This window comes from Filicampus tigris, chromosome 1 (assembly GCF_054856515.1).
Source record: "Filicampus tigris isolate MCC_2025a chromosome 1, RoL_Ftig_1.0, whole genome shotgun sequence".
Lineage (NCBI taxonomy): Eukaryota > Metazoa > Chordata > Actinopteri > Syngnathiformes > Syngnathidae > Filicampus > Filicampus tigris.
Genome location: NC_141217.1, coordinates 27,486,626 through 27,509,590, shown reverse-complemented (window position 1 = coordinate 27,509,590; position 22,965 = coordinate 27,486,626). Strand labels below are relative to the sequence as shown.

At 41.2% G+C, this 22,965-nt stretch overlaps 1 protein-coding gene and 1 long non-coding RNA gene across 7 annotated transcripts in view; both read right to left on the bottom strand.

Moving 5' to 3' along the window:
• Positions 1–482: 482 nt before the first annotated feature.
• On the bottom strand, positions 483–6,192 carry LOC147153421 (uncharacterized). The gene is made up of 3 exons (XR_015086667.1): positions 5,585–6,192; positions 1,453–1,627; positions 483–1,168 (listed from the first exon to the last, which is right to left on the bottom strand). It is a non-coding gene; the product is annotated as an uncharacterized LOC147153421 (long non-coding RNA).
• A 6,222-nt stretch (positions 6,193–12,414) lies between these two features.
• Positions 12,415–22,965, bottom strand: part of LOC147153420 (R3H domain-containing protein 1-like) — a 42,126-nt gene continuing 31,575 nt past the window's right edge. For 3 of the 6 annotated variants that reach the window (XM_086029547.1, XM_086029566.1, XM_086029575.1), the window contains 8 exons: positions 21,882–22,036; positions 21,339–21,469; positions 19,737–19,825; positions 17,492–17,673; positions 15,564–15,711; positions 14,414–14,496; positions 14,198–14,282; positions 12,415–13,468 (listed from right to left, as the gene is read on the bottom strand). In XM_086029547.1, the coding sequence (XP_085885673.1) occupies positions 13,212–13,468; positions 14,198–14,282; positions 14,414–14,496; positions 15,564–15,711; positions 17,492–17,673; positions 19,737–19,825; positions 21,339–21,469; positions 21,882–22,036 (1,130 nt within the window). In that variant the 3' untranslated portion in view covers positions 12,415–13,211. Of the gene's footprint in view, positions 13,469–14,197; positions 14,283–14,413; positions 14,497–15,563; positions 15,712–17,491; positions 17,674–19,736; positions 19,826–21,338; positions 21,470–21,881; positions 22,037–22,965 lie in introns of those variants that run through there. The other 3 variants (XM_086029557.1, XM_086029584.1, XR_015086664.1) reach the window with 3 other exon arrangements.

Below are 22,965 nucleotides of genomic sequence, written 5' to 3'. Positions count from 1 at the left end.
ACAAATAAATGGCAAAACATCATAGCTCCCCTGCAAAAGGCATTTTCTTTCTCAAAATCTTTAGTACATTGCTCGAAAGTAAATATTAATAATAATATCAAGTCAGTCAAATTGCTTAGTCATGTTGTCAATATAACAATGTACTCTGGAGACATGTACACTACCACTTAAGTTTAATCACAAATTCAGTATTCTAATTTGAAAGTTTACACCTTGATGTATGTTAAAGGTTGACTATAAGAGAATGGGCAAGACTTATTGTATATGTTACTTTTACTATATGTCACAAAAAAAACACTCATCTTAAAAAGTAGAAACGTGAACGTGAGATCATCCTCAGGAAAAATGTACAGTAAATGCAACGCTGTAGAATTGCAGTCTTCTTTCAGGCCACAAATTCTCATCCATATCACAACAAATATTTTCACGTGCTATAAGAAAGTTCAGAAAACCGGTTGATCATTGGTTGACCTAATGCTTCACACATTTCCCTAAGGTAGAAAAAGCCAAGATTCAACTGGGGAAAGAGTTTCATTGAAATGTATAGAAATATGCTTTACATATTATGACAACTTATTCAACTATTGTTTGTATTTTGTATTGTTATTGTATATGTAGAGAAATACGATGAACTCATGCCAAAATGTTTTGGGGTGTGAGACAATTCAACAGAGACCCATCGTCATACATTTTGATTAATATGACATAAGCAATTGATGATGTTGGAAACAACAGTTAACTGGACACAATCATTTGCATGATAGTTCCAATTAGCAGCTTCTTCAAAGCAATAACAAACTGTTTGCACAAGTGACACAACCACAACTAAAGTGCTGTACATAAAGAGTGAACATAAATAGAATAGAAAGCTGCAGATACAAAGAAATTGAGGTAAGGAAAACATAAAAGACACACACACACACACATTAATATGAACATCGTATGTCGCAATTGAGTAAATTTCATATTTTTTCACAAATTGATACAATTGGTCAGTCCACACCTGCGTGTTATTTTTACAAATTATTTACCAATTTAAAGTGTTGAAAATGGTTTGCTGTCTTTGACGATGCAATGTTAAGGGGTGAACAAACTCGCAGTTTTGGAGGTCTCCTGAGAAGTGATGATTTTGGAGGTATACGATTTCCTCCTGACGCCAGCAAGCATTCTACCATGAAAGCAATGAATCACTGAGCAGGGAAATAGTCAAAATGAAAGTATTTTGATGCATCGCATGTAGTGGAGATGATCATCAGGTAACCTTGACAGCGCATCAACAGAAAATCTCCACAGGGACTCTCGACAGTACCTTTCATGTATAATAAATGATGTCACAGTGTGTGAAACATCCTTGGAAGACATTTATTTCTGTTTGCATTGGCACTTCACGCAAAACAGGATGGGCAATCCTAAGCATGTTTATCTGAAATGTGGACTGAAAAATGACTTCACCTGATGGATGGATGTCTTTGTCACTGCAGCCTTTGGCCCCAATGCAAGCGGATGATAAAGGTAAACAACAAAAACGAGTTCTTTTGTCTGCACCTTTGTCTGGATCCTCAGCAAAATGTAATGGGTTCTTGCTTGCCAAGAGTTGGTCAGAGTGATTCTTCCTCACCTACTGTACCTGAGTGGAAAATGGCAAAGGACCTACAATCACAAACTTTTAATATTTCTGATTGCAAATCCTTGTATGTGTGCCTGAAGCAGGTAACTGTGGCAAGACACAAATAGCGGAGCGACTGGTTGAGTGTTTGTATAACATGTCTCCCATGTTATATACCATCATTAAAATGCAATGGAGAAAAACTGACAGTTAGCGTAGCTTGCCCTTCGCACTATGACAAACAAGCAGGGCCGCCTGTTGAATAACGCAGATGATGCACTGTCAGGCCGTCTGGCATCTTCGTCCTCATCATCCATAGTTCCAGCGCAGGAAAAACTCTCGTTCGCACGTTATCGCTCGTCGTTGTCTGAATTTTCTAATTTTCCGTCAGCAATGCTCTCTCGCCCCAATCTCCACCCACTGGTCAACAAATATTTTTTGTGTTCTGAGAAAGAACGTTTTTGTGGGGCATGCAAAAGAAATTGTCCACCAGGCCCCAAATTGGTTAGCGGTGGCCCTGAAGACAAGTTGACACACGATTGTCAGTGGAGATTTTGTTCTGTGTGTCTTGCGCAACACACACGCACGAGCGCACATACGCTAAGTAGTAAGTCTACCATTCAAATTTTTTCCTTGTCAGGTGCACAGATGGGAAATAACGATGCACAAATACTTCATTAATGTAGTTGATTAGTCTTTTCCAGTATGTTGTAATTCACGGAGTATTTAGTTATTAGAATTAGAATTTCATCCGTTTCATTTTAACACCAGTATCTGCACTTTTTACTTAATACATTTTCAAAACAGGGTCGTTACTTTTGTTTTACATGATGCATGATGAATAAAAAATAAACTAGACAAATGTTCGTGGCTCCGCCCATCATATGAACGGTTACACCCGGTCTCGGACATCTCATCTTATGATTGGCTCTCAATCTATGATGTCACTGGAGAAGACGCTATGCTACCCGCTAAAACTGGAAGGTGAGAAGAAGTAAAACGATCGACGACATGGAGTACGTTGTTATTTGAATGGGTAATTTTACTTTCACCAGTCATTTTTTATACAAGTAATTGTACTTACTCAAGTATAGAATGTCATTACTTTTCCCATCTCTGGTCAGGTATGAGGTCGCTCACGTATAAAAACCAGTTAAGATGTTAAAAAATGTTATAGTTTACATTTCTTGATGATTACTGTATAATAATAGCACTACTCCTAACCGTAAAACACATTGCAATACTGTACATACTAATGATAAACTATCATTTAGCAGTGACACACTAAAAACTCCCTTCTTGCAAGATCTCCCAAAATGCCGTAATAAAAAAGAATCAAGAATGTGTAACAAATAAACTCAAGCCAACTCTGACGTGTTTTCAGCCTGTGGCTCAAATAGGACTTGAGGTGAGCGACGAGTCTAGGTCAGTGGGTCTGTGGCCCCTGAGTTATCTCTTGTCGACACGCATTCAATCAGCAACCCACTGACATTTACAGTTGCGCCACACTGGCACACGCACACACACATGCAAGGATTCCCTCAATGGTTTTCACATCACTGACTAAAATTAAGGGCAGGCTGTAAATAAAATATTTTCCTGAAAACTAGAGAGATACAGTCTTAATGGTTGGAGATGTCTGATATAAATCATTTGAAAAAAAAAAGCACAACAGGGTTAGAGTTAGTTATCTCAAAGACTGACAGTAAAGGTCAGAGACACATTAATGCTACCCTGCAGGCAATTTGAAGGCGACTGATTGAATGGTCCATTTAATTCCTGTAAACCTGAACAATGTACGAATGTAAAGGATAACCATTATCCCTCATTTTCATTTAGATTCTGTTGAGCAGCAGCGTCAGTTTGCGACCGCACCCCCACACACTGCGACTGTAATCGTGCAGCTGGAGTGTCAAGGTTGCTTGGCGACAGCAGTTGATGAAAGATAGGAAGGCAGAAAGAAACCTTCATTGAACAGACGGACTCAATTCATCTCTCTGTTTTTATTTAGGAGGAACAACTGTTCACTTCCTTTCAAACTTAATGACATCTTATCCTCATAACTTTGTTCATTCAGGAGAAATGTATGACAACAAGGGCCTCTTCCAAAAGTCAGATCTGCTAACCTTTCCTTAACCTTTGTTGGATTACGTTACCAGGTCAAGGAGAATTGAAAAGGTGCGTCCTTTTGAACATAGGAAAGGACAGTACTGGTACAAATGAATTTGACTCAAACTTTCCAAACTGAGGTCATTGCGTTGTCAATGAGCATTGCTGACGTCAGTCTCTAGCTTGCGGACTTTATCTGTAAAACATTAGCTTGATAATGAAATGAAAAAGATATAGCTACAAATTGTTCATTTTATGAAGGATCACTGATGATGTGTTTATAATTTTATTTCTATTTCTGTGGAACCACACCTTCCTTTTTTTCCTTTAAACACAGTCGCTGTCCTGTAAAAAACACATATGTCCGATTTTATAATTAAAAAAAAATGTTCACATTAATGTGATGTCTGTAATGCGGTAACCCCATTCACGTAAAAATAAAACTGAAAAAAATGGACATAAGTGTTTTTCACAGGACAGGGCTGATATATTTCTTGGCCTCTTTCACAATCAACTTGTGACAAAAAGAAGAATGATCACTTTTTATTTTTTAATTTGTGTCGGTTTTTTTAAACATTATTTGTGTCTTGAGTGTGGAACTTGAGTGTCTTTGCGTAGTGTATCAACTAGAAGGAATCATCCCCACCATTGGAGGATTAGACTTAGATGACCTGAATGGAATGTAAATACTGTGAGCGTCACTGACCACAAGTGGGAGGAACCTTTAAGATTCCAAATGTTTTGAGAAGTGATATTCCTTAAACATCCTTTGATCTCAAGTGTTCTTCCACTTGCGGGCTTGGAGATCGGGAATCGTACCAAAATTTAGCATTTTCCCTTCCTTTCTATCCAAGTCAGCAAAGGCCTGATTCTCTGATGTCACTGAAAGATTATCCTGATGAATTATCCTGTGATGTGGAGGGACTTTTCCTTCCTGATATGATCTTATAGTGAACAGAGCCGACAATCGTGAATGTTAAATATGTATTATCAATATAATTTTTACCCGGCCAAATCTTTGTGTTGTCAACACTGAATTGGCTTAAACCGTGGACTCTGTGGTTGTGAGGTGAAATGGAACCAGAGCCAAGCAGGACGTTTGCTGAAACTGGCGCTGTTGCCAGACACAAATAGAGGAGCACCCGGTCGTACACTACAGCGTGTCTCATCTCAAGTCAGTCACCACAATAGATATAGCAACTGACAACCATCGCAAGCTACTCACCAGACAAGCTAATGCATATTTCTTCTCTTTCTTCTTTGTACGTTCCATCCGTCTAGATGCTCTGTTGAACCTTGCTGCCGCTCACATGTCAGACGCATAGTGACAACTATGTGATGTGCTGTGTTTAGTCACCTTGAGTATCAGAACTGGGCATTTTACTACAAATTGAGCGTCCGTTATACGTCACCCGACAGCAGTGAGGGTACCCTTCCTTTGTCCGTCATTCGCCTTTTTTCTTGGGTTAAAAAAAAAATACTACCTGTCTATAGGCCGGTCAAACTCTAATTTTAATTTCTAATTTTCCGTCGGCGATTCCGACTAAACTTGACAGTGTTTCAATGGATTGCAATCAACTTTTCGTCACTGTACTTTTATTGGCATACCTGTGTGCAAATAATAACATGTGAGCCTCTTGGAGATCATAATGTAAATAAGGTGTGTGCTAATCACCGTTAACAACATTAGCTTAGCGCTAATCGCTGTTAGCAACATTAGCTTAGAGCGACTACAAAACACACCCAAAATCACCCAGGTTATCTATAATAAAAGTATTCATCACCATAGCACGACCCATCTGTCGCAATATCAGGTTTTATTACATTAATTAGCGCGGCTATTGGGAGAGAGCGGCGTACGTGTCTTACCTCGATCAGCCACATCAAGAGCAAGAGTGAGTCGTAGCGCAACACTGTTAAACTTAAGAGCGTTGCAACTTTCCGTGGGAGACTTGAGAGTGCTGCGATCTCTTTTTTGCATCTTGACAGTGGCGGAATCTGAAGTCTGCAACTGTCAGGGCGATTTAATTGCGGGTGTCTCTAGTCTGTAGCCAGGAATTAGCCACAGTTAGCAAGCAGCAACGTCTACCTTGCCCACCTCAATCCACACGTCTTCGCCACTTCCTGGGCCATCTGCACTCACTCAGCTTCCGTGCATGCGACTCACAAGTTATCTGTCGTTTTATTTTAGCTTCTCACTCGGATTTGTCGACTTAGCTGTTGTCACAACAGCTTGTTCGTCTTCGCGCCGCCAAAGTTCCACCCATCCCGCATTAGCTGCCAATCAATCACATTAGCAATACTGGCTGCAGTCTTCAAACTACCAATCAAACCAATTCAAACCCCCATTGGCCGCTATTTGAACAAAAAGAGTGACTCACTGCACCACGAAAACTGTTCACAGCCCTGGTCCATCACTCAAATCTGTCCCCCGGGCAACTACAACTCAGTAGTTTTCCTCGCGCACTTGCCGCGGCCATTGAAATCGAAACTTAATGACGGACTACAGACGAATGACGGATTAAATAAAGACGGCTTCCAACTATGTTTAGTCCGTCTATTTTAAAATTTAAAATACCCGTCATTCGTCAACCGTCAGCAAAACGGGCATCCTTCAGTGACGGAAAGACGGGCCGGTCCCTCACATAGACAGAATGCTCAGATCTGTAAGTACACCACACACTTTTAGAATTGTAATTATTACACAGTATTTCTTTTCCTTGTAATGTGTGTGGTCTTAAAATTGGTCAAGTCGTTAATAATCGATGTGTGCTTAAAGGTCAGTTTAGTGCTTCACTTTTTAGTGTGAGTCAATTGAAAATCCATCACTCAAGAGAAACGCCGATGAAGAAGCACTGGGATTTACAATTGAAAGATTCGGTCAGCGGTTTCTGGTGTATACAACCGAACGGAACCCCCCTACCATCATTTTTTTTTGCTCCCCCCCAAGCTTACTAACGCATGACATTTTCTTTTAATGAATCATTAGCTTCATATCCTCAGCTCAATGTACTGAAGGGCGGCGAGGGCACGGCATATAGAGGAGAAAGGCAATGATGCGTTCAAGTACAGTAAGTGTGCCAGTTGCCTCCCGTCAGTCTTTTGCTCTGTTCAGGCGTGGATACACACTGATGTAATGAGGCAAGCTGAATGTGCTTATGTGTATGCATGTGTGTGCGCGCGCGTCTGTTTAATAGGCTGAACGATGAATCATTCCAGGGATGACCTGATTCTACAGGGAGGTTTGTGTGTGTGTTTGTGTGTGTGTGTGTGTGTGTGTGTGGGGGGGGGGGGGGGGGGGCGTAGGTGTGCGGGGGGGGGGGGGGGGGGTGTGTGTGCGTGTGTGTAATTTCAGCAGTTAATGGCGCATGAAACAATGTCTTCATTAGTATCTCCATATGAACCACATGCAGGGACAATAATCATATCTGTCAGTTTGATTGCAGGGAGAATGTATGTCTGTGAGTCTGTGACAAAACAAACCTTTCAAACTTATTTTAAACTTGTGATAATCTGACTCTGGGTTTGTTTTCCCTCTCACTTTTGCGGGATAGGACCATTTTTGAACAATAGCTCTACACCTTCAGATGAATTTGCTATATGGTACCATCGCAATTGAAATTGAATCAGCATTTCGAGCGCAGCAAGTAGTAGCATGCAAAAAAAGAATCCAATCGAGAGGAACGTGTGTGGTCCCAGGCCTCGGGGTGTGATGTTTGTAAAATAGGTTAATAGCTCTCGCTTACTATTTCTTATTGTGACTGTGGTAATGTTGACATGAATTGAATCATACTGAGACCTATTTTAGCTAAATATCAAACATTTTTATTTTTGGAGGGACCCATCTACCAATACATGTATTTGTTGCAGCCCACATATAGACAAGCATTCATTCACACTCACATGTATAACTATGGACAATTTTAATAGTCTTCAGTGAACCTAGCATAAATTTCTTTGGAATGTGGGACTACAGTGAGAATATACAAACTCCACAAACTGTGATGCTGCTGCCCTGTAGCTAAATATGGTTAGAAAAGTATGAGAAATAGCTTTCAGAAGGACACAGTAATGTACTATAAGCACAACTGCAAAATACAAACACAAATATCGGGAAACTAGTAGCTCTGACAGTCAAAACATTAGCAGTAGTGCTTGTGTAGTATTTCTTAAGATTTTCCAAGTCCATCCAATATTTTTGTCAGTTATAATGAAAGAACACTGGTGTGTGCATGTATATATCTAAGAAGAATTCTTCACCGGAATGATTTTAGATTAGAGATTATATTCCACATGTGATTCCACATTAGCATGTAAAGGTTTGCAAGCAATCTGAAGGAGATGCACATGTTTCACTGGGCTCTGTGAAAAAAAATTAAATTACACATGTAGCTGATTTATACTCCAGTGACCAGTAATAGCAGTGCATGCACCGAGTTTTTAAGTGGGAATAATAGCATGTTAAGTGCAAATCAGTATCCAAGAAATTCGAGCAACTGCAGCAAAGGCTTGGTGGGCTGAGCTTGGAGGGGGAAATGTCACTTGTCTCTTGTTTGGGGTCTGTCTCCACTTATGGAAGCGCCATAAAAGTGGTAATGCTGCGCAGATGGAGACATTGTGCCTGTGAGCGGGCAACATCGAAGGCGCAGAATGCTGAGAATGCCTTTCATCAAGGCTTTATGAAGGGAGGCGGTCGCTTTGATGATTTGGCTGACATTTCCAGGAGACGTTAAAGACTTGAGCCTGGCTAATCAAATCATTGCGTGGTTCTCTTAGAGGCATGCTAGCATGCACGTCTAGCAGCATTAGTGGTTTTAGAGCTAGACAGATGCCGTGTTTAAGTGCTTTTTGGATGGAATGAAAGAATGCGCCGCCTGTCTTGTCTACATGACTTGCTTTCTGATTTTGACAGGCAGATAAACAATTGCATTTACACAATGCTCAACATGCATCTGTGCACACTAGGATATGAATTATGTTATACAGTGGTACTGTATACACATGTAAACGGAAGTTAAGTACAGCATGCAAAAGGGAATAATGCATGCTAAGGAAAAGGAACAAACCAGACCAGGCACATCATTTGGTGCTCATCCTGCTTAGTCTAAGTTATATCCCACACGAGAGTTCTATCAAAACGGCGGCCAAATCCTGCACATGATCACATTCCTCGTTCACTGACTCCGGAAAACAAACTAACAATTGATTGTGATTTATGTGTATTCATTTTTTAATCGAATTTAATATGACCGAAATGACTATGGTACATTCTTTCTCCAGCATGAATCAACACAAGGTAACACACTGCTCTGAAACACCTTCCTTTCCCCCTCTTCATTTCGTGTCTTGCATTTTACATGGTGAGAAGGTTGACTATATTTTAGTTATATTTACTTTCATTATACATATATTGGTAACGTCACCGCATATTACAGTATAATGGCAACACTTTGAGGCTGGTTCAAATTCACTCGAGATTGTTGTCAATGAGGAGCACTGGTTTGAAAGGAGAATAACTAAAAATTCAGTAAGAGTCACAAAATGGATTGTCTTCTACTTTGAACGTTTCACTGTATATGGTATTGGAATATTTAAACTTTGATAGCTGCAGGTCAAAATTGTAAAAACAATCACATCACATACTCCGGAACTAGATCTGTTCTACTTTTACTTTCTGCGTCTTCAACAGCAAATTAGTAAGGATTGGGTGAATTCCACCAAGTAGTTAAATACAAGAAACCTTCATTGATTCAAGACGTAGTATTTATACAAAATACCGTTGTTGAGAGGGAACATGGTTCAAAGTTACATACTCGTCCAATTTAGGGCTAACAATTCAAAAATAATTCGGATGCTATTTGTGGCCACAGCACGTGCAGGGAGAATTCTGATCAACATCACATTGAAGTAAAGAGGTCAGAGAAGTCCTCCATGTTTTCTTTATAGGGGGCATACGATGGAAGGTTGACCTATTTATTTGCGAAACTGGCAGCTAGGATGGGGTAAGATTAGCAGACTTTCAGCATAGGCTCGAATATACACTCAAACATTATCATGTCAAAGCCAAAATGTCAGCAGAGCTGCATTGAGTTTTCTTCGATGCACACATGCTAGCATTAGCTAACAGCATTAGCTTCTGATAAGTGTGCTTGACGATGTGAACGCTGCATGTGCCACATGCACACCATCGCACTTTTATTGAAAAGTTTATGGAGCGCTGCCTGTTTGAAAATGATTTTATTGTCTTTAGGGGTGCTAGTTGCCCCACCTTCATACATCGTAGCCTCAGCCTCTGTTTGTAGAAAGTCATTACTCATTTCCTCTTTCAACTACCTGGCTCCGAGGGTACGAAAGCTTGGTTCAGCAGTAGAGTAGAAGACCTGAGAACTGGAAAAAAAATGCACAATATGTCTCCTTTAACATCATACACATTGGGAATCAGGGAAAAAAAAGTGGTCTGCTGCTTCTGGGGGACAAAACACTCTAGAGAGAGGCACCGTTGTATGCTGTAATCTATTCAGAAAGAGCAATTACACTTTCTGTATAATGAGAGTGAACGGAAGCGGTGTGATGGAGGAGCAACATTTGGGTCTCCCAGCATGGTGACCCCATGTTGCTGTGCCTCCTCTCAGCCTCAGATGGAGTCACACAGGCAGGTTTTCATTGTGGCTGCTATTGTTCGAATTCCAAAGACTGTGAGAGTTCAATTGTCGAGACCGTGTCATCACACAGTTGCTGATTATACCTGTCGCAATAATAATGTCAATAAACAAATATACTGCATAACACCATTTCTTGGGGTTGCTTTAAGTATTCCAAGGGATACATAGGCCCTTGAGCACCACGCAAAACCACCATTGTCTTTCATGAAAAAGTCCTGCTGGATGTTTTCAGTGTACTTAAGAGCTTCTCCTTTCCACTGCAACCTCTTCCACTATGTTGTCATGGAAACCTGCCATACTCCGTGTGTGTGTGTGTGTGTGTGTGTGGAGGGGGGCGTGGGGGGGCGTGCGGGTGTGTGTGTGTGTGTGTGAAGATGAGTGATTGTCTGCGGTTGTGAGTATGATGGCAATGGGCTTCTTTTTACATAATGACTCAATTACGTGGTTGAAGATGCATAAAAAGAGGGCGGGCCCTATTAGTATAACATTAGTTATTTAGGACAGTAAAAAGAAAGAAAAGCCTCACACTGCCTCCTACTGCTTGAATTTGGATTTGTTTATTCTAGCGTGCTCTAAAGATATATACAGGTATAAAAAATTACAGACTCAAACATGCTCATTGCATTGTGGTTTGCGTCAATAAAAGTGTACCGGTTCGTCTCTCATGGCACCAGTGCGGTAAGGGACAAACAATTATACCAACAGTACATGCAGGCCAGCAATCTATGTGTACTGTGCTGTAGTCCAAATTATTGCAAAAGCACTGTCAAAGAACACATTAAAATAAATGGCGAACAGGACATGTAAAACTGTGATGAAGTTGAATGAGGATCCTCAATAAACGTCATCCTGTTTTGGGCATTTCAGCAGGTAAATTGAAACTGACAGTTTTTGTGAGGATTGCCTTCTTTAAAATTAATTGTATGATAATAATAATAATAATAATAATAATAATAATAATATAAATGATTTTGCATGAATGCGCTTCATTTGGTTATTTCGTTCTGGTTATCCATCCATAAATTATCCAAATCACTTATTCTCACGAGTGTCGCACTAGTCTATATGAATGTGTAACGTTTCACCTTCTCAATCAACGTCTGTAAAATGCCAAGCAAAAAAACAAAGAACTTGAAATCTAACAGTTGAAGAGATTGACAGTACAACTCCGTCACCTGGCGGCCAAAGACGGCCAGTACACGTCTTTCTCTTAAAAACAAAACAAAAAACAGGAGAGAGTAATAAAAAAAAGAGCGCCCGGCTGGTCTTTTGCAATTTGGTAAATGTGTCCTTGAAGGTAGTCAGTCTTGTCTAAGTAAACCTACGGAGATCGCAAAGATTACTTCCCCAAACGTGAAAGACGTTCCAAGTGTTTTCCAATAGATTCCCCTGGTATGCAGTGCAGTAACGCTGTAGTCCTTCCATTCAGTGACAATGATTCATTTTGTTGTTCTTAAAATAAGACAAACCTCAGCTCATTATCTCCCTGGTTCATGGAGATCTGCTTGTTATGTCTGCGGGCAAGCTGCACGGCATGTAAATATAAATTGTAAATATACAGTAAATACTCCCCAGTCTCCGCAAGCATATTCTCCAAATTGTTCCCAAGAGTGACAATTAGTCTACGAAATGTACACTGCTGCACCATGACAACACGTGAATGCTACATTGTGCTATTCGTGCAGCTAGCAGTTTCAATTGAATAACAATAAAGGAGACCTGGTACTTTATCTTGACTCTCCAGTGGGGGTCGGGTAGGGGCGGGGGGTGTGAGAGAATTGCTGTGTATAGCTCTTTGAAAACTGAAGGAATTTTCTTCTTCGGGGGACTTTAACGTATGCAACAATATTTGCTGTGAGGAGCATCTGAGCATTATCTTTCAAATGGGTAGCAATTATTTTTAAGTTATTGTATTGTGTAACGTATCTGTAAAACATCATTAGCAGATGTAGCCATTCTTGGTTACAGGTTCTCTGCGTTCATCATATCTATAATTGAAAAAAGCACATGGATATTAAAAAAAAAAAAGTCTCAAAGTGTAGTGAAAACGTTTATTAGTTTAAACAACCACACAACACACAATAGTCACTCCCGGGAGTCACACAAACAGGAATCACCCCCTCAACCCTCCTCCCAAAAAAGACAGGTACCAAAAATGTTTGCATTTTTTTTGCATATAATAATTTGAATTTAATTAAAACAATCAAAGTGGCCTGGTTGAGTGCAATAAAGGATATCCATATATAAATGTAGGTTTCAGTCACTCAACACCAATCAGTTCTTGCTCATCACTTCAGTGCAAATGCAACACTAACAGTTGGATATACACCCAGTGTTGATTGTTTTGGCTCACATTGCTAGTGGATAATTGCTGGGTGTCAGTTCCAATCACAAGTGTTAAATCTTATTTTTCACAAGTTGCTGAATTTGGCTGGAGATTATTTTGTCACACTAATAAACCTGCTCATTAAAAAAATGCTGTTGTCTTTTAAATTGGTGGATGAATCCAAAATTGTTTGGAAAATTTGCAATTGTGAAACGTGAATACCTTATGATTTACCTTGCGTATAAGAAAAGATCGTGAATTGAGATGAAGTCAAAATAGGCTCCACAAACAACACAGTGCTCAATCTCCAACCTGCACTGTTGGCTGCATTGAGAAAAACAAAATAATAAAAATAAAGAAACAAAAAAACATTCACTGTTCAAACAATTATACTGATGCGGGTTTGACCAGTCTGGGACGTTGAGGTGCTGAAACGGTCCAAACTGAGGCAGCAGAGGCTGGAGGTTCAACCACATAGCGCTCCACTGATGCACCAAGAACTAAGCAGCTATGAGCTACTTTGGTGGTCACACAGCTCCCTCTTAAGTCTGGCTGAGTGAGTTCTGGCTTTAAAATGGCCTTGTGGACTGCTGTGGTAACGCATAGTGTCAGGTTGTGCCATGGCACAGGTAGAGTAGAGTGAGGCCATCTTTAGGCTGGAAGCGTCTCTGCTTTGGCACAGCCAGTGCTGACGCTGCATCAATTCACCCCTTTTGCAGACTTGTGAGTCTGTCTTGCCGGTCGCCTCTTGAGGTCTGCTCACTGCTGACAAACACACAACAGAATCAGCAACACGGCCAGAAAAGAAAACAACTGTCATTGATGGAGAGACGGAGCAGACACACACCAGGGGAGGCTTCAATAAAGTGCCGCTGTCAGCTTCAAATGTGTGCAGAATGAGCAATCTGTGTACTTGATTACGTATTCAAAAAGTGGCACAAATGACAGTCAGATAAAAAAAAAAAAAAGCATCTGCACCGCTCCAAGCATTAATGTGCAGCCGACCGAGCCACAAGCAGGCAGTCTGTCTCCTTGATTGCACTAGTGACATTTTTGACAAGCACACCTGCAAAGTGAACAAAATGCATTGGGGAGTGAAAAAAAAAAATGACATGCCATTTGAAATGATCAGCACAAATTCATTCAGCGCAAATCCATGGGGGCTGCCGGTTCTACTGCCAGGTGCAAATCCTGCCCAGGTTGTCAATTTCTACTGCTTATGTGCACATACCTTTTCAACAAGTACACAGATTGCTGATGTGGACACATTAAGAAAAAAAATGGGGGACTTCACTTCATGTTGTTCATTTACTTCTGACACTCAACAACAAGTGTCGTTTTCTATTTTGAGTATCATGACCTTGACATTAGGTTTCATTCTAATTCAATAAAAAATAGTTGTCAGTGAGGCAAGAATAGATCAACTACCTGCGAGGAATCCAAAATAATTGCAGTGTTAAATTAAGTGAAGCCTCCCTCTGGATTTCATATTACCTGCTTCACCTACACTGTGATCTGAAGGGAAAGATTTTCTGCTGGCCTTCCTTCCATTTCCACCGCGCCAAACTCCCATTGGACCCTGATGAGAAAGGGGTTATTGGTATTGGATATTTCTGGGAGGCAACTGTTCAGACACATGAAAACATCTGTCTGGCTGCCAGTGCAGCTCAGACAGTCTAAAAAAAATTTTGGGGGAATCAATTAGTATACCTGATGTTTGGTCACCATGTGTGCAGTGTGGATGAGCGGCTTGTACTGTAAAGGCTGGCCCAGGAGAGAGTAGTGGGCTTCACCTACACGTGCCAACAACATTTAGACATGACAATGAGCTTTTCCAACATTTTTCATTTGGACCCCCATTTCCGAAGTCACATCAATTGCCTTGTACTGTACAATACACATATAAATGACAATGTCAATATATTACACACTTAACTACGCTTGGATGAATGAAAACAAAAAGGCATGAGTATTATGTCTGGTAGGATAATTAGGTCTTTACAGCATATTGGATTTGCTCCTTTTGTGGTTGTGGGAGTATTTACTGCACGGATAAACTGTTTATTACGTGAAAGGCTCCTTTTTAGGCTTCTTTCTACTCCCGCATTGGCGCAAGCGACATCTGCCGCATTGATTCACATGACCTACGCATTGTGCTGTTGGCGACAGGTCTGCAACACATGCCACGCACACATCAGGAATTGTTGCTGCCCTGATCGGTCCAGTATGTCACATGTTGCCATGACATACAGTTTCCCCCAGAGGAGAGGATGCACCACGCAGCTCGTTGCTGCTGCAAAGCAAACTAGTTTGGCAGCGGCGTGGGTGTTATGTCACGTATGCGTGTGTAAAGAGGGGGCTGCTAATTTTGATGAATAAGGGCGGCGGGGGAGGCCGGAAGGGTACCCCGGTAAAGGGTCGAGGGTCGCGGCCGGTCCTGCAAAAAAGGGTCACGTGCCCAGCTCTGGTAATAATATTATGCATTTGTTTATGTAATTCAATATTCACTGGAATCTTCAATTTGAATCACCCAGTATTATAAAACACCAAGCATTTGAAAGCTATACCTCAATATACTTGATGTCTTGTATTCTGTATGAAGCTCTTTACATACCGGTATATAAAATACTCAATTTAAGATTTGCCAGAGACATTAGGTGTACAGTACTTGCACAAAGTATTGGTAACGCCAATTCCATCCTGAATTTCACTCAGTATTTGATTGGAAAGGAAATAGGCGGTATTGATCATTACAAGGGGTTGGATCACATCCCGCATGTGACTGCAGACTTCAGAATGAAAAAAAAAAAATCATAGCACATTTGTCAACACCCTGGTGGATCTCTGAGCACTTGCTGACCTGGTCCACTGTGGCAGAAGTCTGTAGGGAGCTGCAGTTGGTGCTGGTGGGCCATGACGGGGATGGATGAGAGGCTTGTTGGGAGGCCCTTGATGTTGGGTGACAGTCCCGAAGAGGGTGTGAGCGCTGGGGATGAAGGCAGGCTGCTCTACACGCAACACACCAGTGGTGCAGTCAAGAACAATGGGGAAAAACACAAACATGTTCATTCAAAAAATGAATCACTGCATCAGCCACTCTACACTACTGTAATGCACAATTTATTGCTAATGCTTTTGTAATCTCCTTATTTGGGTTACTCCGTCATTGAGCAAGATACTGAACCCGGAGTTGCTGATGCTGCGTCATCAGTCGGTAAATGAGGTAACAGTGTAAAGTGCTTTGAGTATCGCAGAGAGAAAAACGCTGTACAAGTGCCAGCCCATATGATATGTCACTAATTTCATCAATGCGATACTCATGTATGCTTGACGTTGACATTTTTGGGCGATTACCACGGGATGGGAATCAATGTTACCTTTAATCAAGGGATTGGGTTGGGATGCGCAGCCATTTTTAATGTAGTTGCCCTCCAAAATGGGAGCAGCACAGGAGTGTGAATCATTCTGATTGGGAGCAAGATGGGAGTGGGATCTCTTTTCGGGGACGGGACAAGTTTTTTTCAATTTTACTATGGTCCGAGACAGTAGTCAAAATCCACTCTTTTGTCACCCTTTACTGAATACCTACTTTTGCACTCCCCTGTGTGTAGCAGTCGGGGTCTTCAAGGCCTTCCCTGTTGGCCCAAACACTATCACATGCATGGACTGACATTATAAATGACATGAAATGGTAAAAATGTATTTATTTATTTCCAAAAGCATTTTATCTTCATTTCATAGTGTGTGTCTTGGCTGCCTGTGCAGCTTCCACTCATTTGTGAGTTCCTTATTTATTTTTTTTGTCCAATCAGATTTCAGATTTGAAATATTTGCTCAACGCCATTAGAATCTTGAGTGCTGGCATCAACCACACACACACACACACGCACGCACACGCCGCTAAAAGCACTTTGTTTTTTTTAACCAAACAGATTTTAGATTCATCTCTCTGTGCCTTCACGAATCCTCAGAGTGACGATGACATTTTTCCATCCTCTGATTGGTTCGGATATGTTTATCCCCCTTGACTGTGGTCGAGCTTAAAATGCAGACCAACGATTGATTTTACAAGGCAGGACAATGTCAGACAACATTAAAAATTCTGGCACACGTTTGCAGGAAAAAAACGTTCTATGAGGCTTAGTTAACCAACACTGTTCCTGGCTGGCTTGTTTCAACCCAGAAATTGATTTTTTGGGCACTTTCAGAGCAGTATGTAAGAGGGGAACAATTAGCTGACATAGACAGGCAGGAGCAAAGAAAGGTGATCTGCTGCATCTGCATCATCATCTCTGTTGAGTATCATGTATTTTATTTCAAGTTCTTAAATAGATAAATATTGATTGTGAACTGCTATATGTAGAGGATGGAGTTGATGTCAGAAGATAAAGGTAAGCATTTTTCTTGCTTTAGTAGTAATGGCATTCATCCTGAATTATGCTAAATGCCTCTGTCTCTTCTTTAATGCCAGGCATCGTTATGTAGTGTTATTGAAAATTCTTTTGCAACGTGATGGCATTACTAAGAGGTGGATTAGGTCACTTAAGTCCCCATGTCTGAAACTCACACCCATCGTTAGCTGTTTTTCAAATAGCTTAAACATACACTTTTCAAACACCTTTCACCCTGTGTAGTTTAGAAACACAAGCTTAAGTCTGGGTCATTGAGCCCAAATTAATTTAGCAACCAAATTGCATTTTTTAATGTATTTATTTTTATTATTATTTATTTATTTTTTAAGAGGATGTGCATTTTCCTACTATTGATGAACTCACGCAGCGTTTGTACCTGCATGTTGTCAGGAGGCAGCGGGTGATCAGTCGGTCGGCGGGTGCGCTGGTGCTCGGGGCCCAGGTGTTTGTGGCTGGGTTGCTTTTGTTGGCAGGGAGAGGACGCCTGGGGCTGCTGGCAGGGGGGAGCTGCCATTTGCAGCATCACCATACCGCTGCCGGGTGCCGGGGGCAACAACCCTGCACACGATTAAAAGGAAAGGGAAAAACAGGCGGTTGGTAGAAATTTGCGCTTGAAAAAAAATGCAAATCGTCTCAAGCAGTCATGATACAATTTAATTCTGTGTGGCTGGTAAGCAGATTTTCAGCACAATGTTTACCTTTTTTTTTTTTTTTTTATTAACAGCCCATCACACAACCTCATTAATGCATTCAGACTGAGTGTATTTGTTTGTGCAAATGCGTGTTTGCTCAAAAGCTCTTTTCCAGCAGTTTGGTTCACCTACACACCCCATCCGTGAAAACAGCACTATTAGCTGCTCGGCAATTAGATTTTAAGTGCCTCGATTATAAAGGCACATCCATAGGGGCTATAATTGAGTTGTTCTCTTCAAGCTAAATCTTCTGTGATGATCCGGAAGATCCAATTACCTAATTAGCTTGTGCTGCGTGAATGTGACTGATGGGACTTGAGGGGGTGGGGTTGGGGGGCAATTAAAATGGGGAGGCCCCTTCTGCTCCGACATCAAAAGCACTGCATAGTTTATTTAATACTTTAAAAATTCTGTTTACAGAGTTGTGAGAGAGGTGAAAATCTAATTTCAAACGCCAATGTTGATATTTTTTAATTAATGAACTAATAACAATATAAGGGACAGCAGAGATTACAGATTTAAGACGCAGATTATTCCCATCCCTGAACGAGCCAATTAAAAGTGTTTACCCGAGATGATTGAGGTGAGGCTGCCACGTGACCTTCAACTGACCTCATTACTGATGGATTGAAATGATGGCTCCAACCATTGCGCCCCTCAACATTCACACATGAATAATAAAGGGCATTTGAGAGGAGACAGACGCACCTGAGTCTCTGTGGGCCACATGCAAACACCTTTATATTAAACCTACTTGTCTGACCTACAGTTTGCACATATAAAATGAACACATTAAATGGGTGTTCTTGTTTGTGAAGTCGTATTTTATCACAGACATAATATAGTGTATGAGAAATCAATTAGCTGTTGTTTTTATGGAGTTGTCATCAATAACAGAGTCAGATTTACTGGGGGCTTCTTTCCTTCTTTCTACAGCATCATTGTCATTAACTCAAACACCAATGGCTCAGTTTCAGAAAACAGGTCAGCCGTGATTGGTCGTTGTGAGCAGTTGTGTTTCGTGTCAGAGATGGATAAAAACGAGTGCATTTTCCTGCTTAACTTATATTCCACAAACTCAAAATTAATCAGAATGCCGTGTTTCAACTAGGGGGCCTGCTGGGAACATATTCTTGAAAAAAATATGTTTGGGTTGACTTACGCTTTTTAATTATCATTATCATTATTATTATTATCATCATGTTTTGCAGTTTCTGATTTTATCTAATATCAAGATAATGATTTCTTTTTGAGAGAAAATCTGTACTATGATCCCATAGGAGGACACTAAGTTTTTTGTTTTATCTTTTTATTTACAAATAGTTCTAGAGATACCGCTAACAAATCAGACACTGACTGATTGCACAGCAGTCTGTTTTATGTCTCTTTTTTTCCATCCAAAAATGCTTTGCACTTGTTTGGGGGAAATCGGCTGAAATATTTCACAGGGGGGTACATCATTGAAAAAACTGGTCTAGATTATAAGGCTATGAAGAAAAACATTCAGTATTTATCTACACATCATAGAAACGTGATCACAGTGAGGGAGACTATCCACAGAGGTGGATTATAGGGTTGCAGGGGCACTGCTCCTGAGCCTCCCTTTGAAATATGCTTGGACCCCCCAGGTGCCAGAGCAGATAATTGACTTTTCTGTATTTTACGATTTTTTCGAGACATGTAATGAATTTTTATCAGTGTTTTCTGAAAAATTTGGGGGGGGTTGTAAAAAAAAACAAACAAACAAAAAAAAACCCTGAGATATCTTTGCCCACCCTTCCCCCAGGAAAAAAAAAATCCTAGCTCTGCCATTGGCCACAGAAATCAAAACTACAATTCCATCTCACATCCAGAAGTGACTTTAATGCCATTTGGCTTAATGCCACTAAAGACTGGTTTAAATGGAAGTTGTACCTGTGTACTACTAACCTGTGTTCTGCTGGGCAACACAGGAGGATGAGTTCTGAGCGAAATTGAGCTGCTCCATCATTGGGGAGGGCAGGAAACTCACAGTGGAACTGTGAAGGAAGGTGTTCACAGTAAACATCACATCATCATCATTTAAACTGAACTGAAATCTACTGTATGTTGAGGACTTGTTGGATTTGTGATGAAGAGTGATCTACTTAAAATATGACTATCAATTCTAAAATGTCTAACACAGAGTTGATCTCATCACGGCAAGACAGTTCACTAGAAAAGTAGTAAATGTGTTGAAGCAACCTGGCACCCATAAGGAGGAGTTGTGTGAGCTCAATACTACAGCTGGTGTATTAAATTTGAAAGTGAACGTAAATCTCTCTGCAAAGCAGGCGCTCGGCTCTGCAAGCAGCCTGCCTGTGGGGACTCGTGTACAGCTGGCGAAACACAGACTGCAGGTGGACAGGCGGCCCTTGTGGGAGAAGCCGCGAAGCGGTTCCGATGCTGCTGCATAAATCATTCCAGCACAGACTGTCCTGCTAAAAACAGCCTAATTTCACACCTGAAACAATGACAACGTGACCTATCCAAGAATGCGTGTGCTTCTTCGCCTCGCTGTCTTTGGTTTTGCCACAGATACTGCGGCCACGTGTAATGGTCCCAAAGGTGCTACAATAGCCAATTTCCAGACTGATTGGATCCGTGGAGGCACAAACTAATTACATGGCTTGCTTTCTGTGAACTAGTTCTATCAATCTGTTATAACGAGAGCCTGGCGCACCGCACGACTCCACGAGAGCGGTAGCCAAGGGGGGAAATGGCCAAAAAGCAATTGGAAGGGGTCTCTCAGTCGACAATCATCAGTTGCACAAGACGCGGCACACTTTTAAGTATTGGGGTAATGCTATCGTTAAGACCTGTGCTCACAGGGTGATTTGGGGATGCACTAATTAGACATGGTACATCTACAAATAAGAAGCCCCTTCAAGAGCAAGGAGCAGTGTTATATGCAAATATATTTTTGATAGCCGAAAAAAAGCTGCTTGTTTTGAAATGATAAACATAAATCAAAGCGCGCAATTTGACCCAGGTGACTTTGCCTATCTAAAAGATTGTGCGCGAAAGATGCATTAACGATTTGTAAACGGCCATTTTGGATTGAGCTGGATTTATATTTTGTTTTTAAATTCAATTTCACTAAATTAAAAAGTACTCCCCGGGTTGGGAAGCAATAAAGGCACATTGAGCAGCAAGTAAAATAAATGATGAGTAACACAGTCAACACAGGATTCAGTCAATTATGGTGCATGACAATTAACAATTTAAAATACTACAGATAGATTTAAATATTAATTGCTAAAAATATTGAAATGCAATAAAATGGAGTAATAGCATGTTAGGTGCAAATTGGAGGTAAATTACATTGGAGATTTGCCAATTACATATATACGCGTACACGCACACTTAATATAAGAATACAATTCCTATTGAGACGCATGAATCAGCAAAGTCCCTTTCCAAAAAAAGATTTGCCCCAGGATTTACATATCGTACATTAGAGCAGTTGCTTAGATAAGAGAGTGCGCATTAGTATCAGTGTTGAGGTACCACCTCATGGTAGTGTGCTGGTTGGGAGCAGGGAGGAGGCTGTAGCAGGGCTGGACGCCAGCGACTGCCACTGCACCTTGTCCTGGTGGACATGATGACACCAACATCGGTCCCGTATGTTGTGGCAAGGAAACCTGCAACGGACCAATGAAAAATGTTAGCACAGACACAAATGTAGACTCCCCCTACATTGCTGTGTATAGATTCCTCATGTTGTGAATAAATACGACTGTCACATTTTCTTATACCACAACATGGCTCTTTTCAGTTCTTCACATTCGGTGAATTTATTGGTAAATACAATATCTTCCTTTTCGACAATTTCGTTTGCACAAAACAATGTACTGATATATACTGATCTACACTGACTGGCCACAACATTATGTTAGCAGAGAGTCAAATTATTAGACTAAAAACTCTCTGACAATATCAATCAACTGAGCATTAATATCTTTTTAAAGGCAGAATCTTTTACACAGCCCTTGTATTGTATCTCGTTGGGCAAGTGGTCATACAACGTTGCGGCTGACCGGTGTATTTGCATACCTGGTAAGACTGCATTGGGGAGTACTGGACCATCATGCCTTGCATCTGGCTGCTAATATTGCTTTGCTGGACACCGGTGAGAGCAAAGTTGAGCGTTGGCTGCATGCCCACGAGAGTCTGGTAGGATGCTGGGCTTGACATCACAGGCTGGTGCACTGACAAACAACAAAAGGCAAAGCACTCAGGCCACGCTCAAGAAGTGGCGAGGACGGAGCAGTGGAGTCAAATTGGGGATTGGAATGCTTGTCCACAAAGACCGAGCTGCGGTTAATAGGGTCTTTTCAGGATAAACAATCACCAACAAGAAACATGGAGTGCGTCGGTAGGTTGAAAAAACAAAGTGGGACTTGAGCTGCGCAGTGAGTTGAGCTGTTACAGCAAAGCAAGGTGGAGGCACTTGGGGTAAATGAGAAAGTCAATATATGTGATTTAGCCTGCAGTGGCTTGAAACAGCAACATGAGTGACCAAATAAAGGTTGAGAGGGAAAAAAACCCATCAATTTCTTATTAGTGCCAAAAACACCCAGGCTATCAGCAGACTAGCAGGCCATATTCCCAAACGGCATGAAATGGTGGCGCTGGCTCCCGGCCAGAGGGGGACAATGTCAAGGTGACAAGGCAAGACATTTGAAAATGTAGTCTCCAGTGACACGCGTTGAGGTGCTGCGAGCGACAAAAGAGAGGACATCCTTTTGTGAAGGTGTCTGCAGTATGCCTCCTGGGAGAAAAGTACAATGAAACAATGAAAGCGCCACATGAGGAGCAAGGAGGTGGCTATTTTTATCCACCCATGTCCCCCACTTTGCCAGACAAACTGAGCATGAAATGACCGCAATTTTAAATGCACCAGATTTATTCCATTTCAGCAGGCAGCGGATGATTGCGACTCCTCAGACGCAGATAATGGCTGACTGTCTCCTCACTGTTTTTGAGGGATGCCGGTTTGCAGCGGAGGGATTGAGTGATTCCACTAATCTGAGTTTAACCTTCCCATTGTCGATTTATACCATACCATCAGCGGCATGGCCTGCAGGTGAGGACTGAGGGGCTGAAAAAGAGACCGGTTCACTGTGAGATTCATAGA